The 3,535-nt window shown below is 35.9% G+C and overlaps 1 protein-coding gene across 1 annotated transcript in view; it reads right to left on the bottom strand.

Moving 5' to 3' along the window:
- Positions 1-3,535, bottom strand: part of LOC109840712 (aldehyde dehydrogenase 22A1) — an 8,255-nt gene that overhangs the window by 1,048 nt on the left and 3,672 nt on the right. Inside the window, exons 6-12 of the mRNA XM_020409455.1 lie at positions 3,178-3,331; positions 2,315-2,418; positions 2,134-2,212; positions 1,411-1,506; positions 1,147-1,284; positions 629-844; positions 354-545 (exon numbers count right to left, since the gene is read on the bottom strand). Of these exons, the coding sequence (XP_020265044.1) occupies positions 354-545; positions 629-844; positions 1,147-1,284; positions 1,411-1,506; positions 2,134-2,212; positions 2,315-2,418; positions 3,178-3,331 (979 nt within the window). The remainder of the gene's footprint in view (positions 1-353; positions 546-628; positions 845-1,146; positions 1,285-1,410; positions 1,507-2,133; positions 2,213-2,314; positions 2,419-3,177; positions 3,332-3,535) is intronic.

Consider the following 3,535-nt stretch of genomic DNA (forward strand, 5'->3'; position numbering starts at 1 on the left):
ATCCTAATGAAGCTAAAGCACAGTCACATTCATGTTATTTCAGGTACTCACAGTCACAACACACAAAAGTAAAACATACTATTATGACAATGGCTAATTGGATCCAACCAAAAACTTTAAAAAAAACGCTATTTTTAACGCTAGTCAGAAATCCTTATGATTGTGGCAGTGGCAACATGAACCAAACTTAAGCTTCCGCTTCGGAGGAAATTTCATAGCCAAACCAAAGTTTCATTTTGTGGCTTTACCTACGTGTGACTAATTGTCTCTTAAAATTCACAGATAAGTTGGTTTGGAAAGGCATTCAGTAACAAAAAAGAAAAGAAAAAGGAGCCGAGCCATTGTCTCATTACCTGACACATGTAAGTCGATGCAAAATCATTAATTGCCGCAACCCCACAATGCAACTGGGAAGCTATCGCTATGGCTCGCTTTTGGCTGCCAGAAAACACAGCACATCCAAGTCCATAATTCGAGTCATTTGCAAGTTTTATAACCTCTTCATCATCACTGAATTTCATTATTGGGATAATTGGTCCAAAGGCCTGCAGAGGAGTCATGAAGTTACTATAATCTAGATCATGCAAATAGTGAAATTTATTAGGAGTCTGATAATCTCTAAAGCTACCTCTTCTTGCATCAGTTTCATAGTATGATTAACATTCACTAAGACAGTCGGAGGAAAGAACTGGTCAACAGCATCCTCCCCCAAATGACCAAAGCTTCCTCTGCCAGCGATTTCTGCCCCTTTCTCCAAAGCATCATTAACGAGATTCTGAAGTTTATCAGCATGTTCTTGCATACAGATGGCACCCATATCATACTTTCCGGCTGACGGGGGTCCCTATATGAAGCAGTCAGTTAATAAATATATTCTTTAAGGGGGGGGGTAACTCCTTTCCTTATTGTTCCACTCGAATTAAATAGAACCACTTTCATAAGTAATTTTTAACCTTATTAGTATAGAAGATGATACAATCACATGAACATAAATTCTTCCATGACTTTTAACGGTAACTTCCAGCCTTTTTCCCTACCAACAGCGGGAAAAAAGGATAGATTCTGATTGCACCTAATCTTTATAAGATATCTGTGTACCGTAAGTGGAGAGGATGCCAATATAATAAATCCTTGTCTGAAGGCAACATGTACCATAAGGATTACAAGTTTGACTATCTGAGCAACAAAAGTAGAATAAACGTCCTTATGAACATAAAACCTCTCAGCACCAGCACAGTTTTGTCCGCTAGACTGGAGAGCAGCTCTAGTTGCAATTTGAACTACCTATATAGAAGAAAATTGTAAGAAAGCATATCAGTGTAAACATTACACTAGATTTTTAAATATAAGGAGACTTCATATATAATTTGTGCAGAGACAAGGAATTGGTACAAGAAATAATGTACATACGTGGGGCACATCTACATCCTCACAGACAATAAAAGCATCTTTACCGCCAAGTTCAAGTGTTACAGGTATCAATGTCTCTGAGGCCTTCCGCATTATCTGGAACAAGAAAGTTGGAAAATAAAAATAAGAATAATATTAACGTGTCTATGAATTTTTGTTATTTACAAAAATTAATCACAAACATGGCAATGACAAATTGAACTGGAAGTTTATAGCAGTGTAAATAAGCCTGAGAAGTATCGAGTAAACATTCTACAGTAGCAATGTATAGGATCACATTTTTACTATCACAGCATATTAGATTCTCCAGGGACTTGTAAACATGTGCATCTACTTTCCATGGGGGTTAGCTTCCAAGGATTGATATTATCAGACCAGTAAAGCACACAACCCCCCGCCCATCCTGAAGAGAGCAAAATATTTGACTGAATTTGTAATAAGTTTCTATGTAAAACAGTATAATGGTGTATGCTTAAATTAGAATCTGCTTATTACCAGTCTTCACTAAAGAGAACAAATTATCTGCCTTAACTGAGAAAATTAAAGTTGAATCACCACACCAGTTCTGCAAAGTATGAAATGATTAAAATAAGCAGATAACAGCAGATAACATCTCAGTAACCTGAACACGTGCATGCTCATTTGTTAGCTTTACTACATAAAGACCGTCCAAAGCATAAAATGTGGCACTGAGAAAAATAGCAGTCAACATGTAACATGTACCATTTTCCCCACACCAGGTGATCCAACAAAAATGATTTTGTCAACTGACGATACAAGAGCTTGTCCTGTTTCTGCAAACCTGCCAATGAAAATAGTAAAAGCCAATGTAATGATCCTTAATCAATTAAAGTTACTAAAATGCAGTGAATAGAATGAAAATCAGAATGTCCGTAACACAAACCCTGTTATCACATGAACCAGGTTGTCTGGGGCTCCAACAGCAGCCAAAGCAGCTTGAATAATTCTTAAATAAAAGCATCCTGACCAACTAGCATGCTCTGAGACCTACACAAAAGCATATGAGTAGTTTCAAGTAACAATACCTCATTTATAAATAAAGCAGGATAATATCAAATAACTAAGCCAATATTTGCGAGACAAATGATAATCCTGTTTGGTGCTTCTTATAGAGTGGATGAATAAAAATATCTTTAACTCCATTTGCAGCTAAAGACACTTCCATGAACTAGAACAATCTGGTATGTTGAAACGTTTGCATAAAATGTTGTCCTAACATAGAATTGTGGGATGAAAAAGAGGACCAAATTCCATAAATTGTGCATTGAAACAATTTGTTTCAAACTTAAAGCCAATATGCACACCCAAACTCTCCTGATTCTTGGTCTCTCACTCAAACTCCAGAACGACAAAATAAAAAACCAAACCTAATTCTAAGCCTTACCAGAGCTAAACCCCAACTCTCATTCTTTAAACCCTATAACACCTTAACCCTGATCCCAAACCTGCATTTACACCACTATTTTCTCTTCAACCTGTAATCATGCATTTAAACTAAGATAAATATGGCTATACTAATTGCTTCAGTCAAGCATGTTTATAAACCATTTTTGCTACAGTTCAAAACAAAACTTCCACCAGTTTTCATGAGTCAAGTATATAAACAGGTTAATTTATGGACAAGTCCAAACACATGTATGAAAAACATAAACAACTTATAACACAATATGCAATACGTAATACTTCATGTGTACATACGCAAGAAAAAACAAAAACTAAAAGTTCAAGTTACGTGAAATTATATACCTTAATCACTGCAGCATTTCCTGAAAATACTGCAGCTAGCATTGGGTTAAAAATGTTATGAAATGGATAGTTCCAGGAAACAATTGCCCCAATCACTCCAAGCGGATAGAACTCAACTTTTGCTCTCTTGTGCAGCATTGATCTTCCACTACATCTGAATTCAGTGAACATAGATATTTAATATAATTTATATAATCAACCAGATGTAGCTTCTCTGCTAACATAGATTCTTTTCTTTTAAAGGTTAACCAAACTTTCAAATCTCCATTAAGATATATTTGCATCCTGGAGGAACTTGCTAAAACTCTATGTTTAAAAAAATCATATGGCATGCACTTCCTGCTTGCCAGTTCCTATA

Source organism: Asparagus officinalis, chromosome 5 (assembly GCF_001876935.1).
Source record: "Asparagus officinalis chromosome 5, Aspof.V1, whole genome shotgun sequence".
Lineage (NCBI taxonomy): Eukaryota > Viridiplantae > Streptophyta > Magnoliopsida > Asparagales > Asparagaceae > Asparagus > Asparagus officinalis.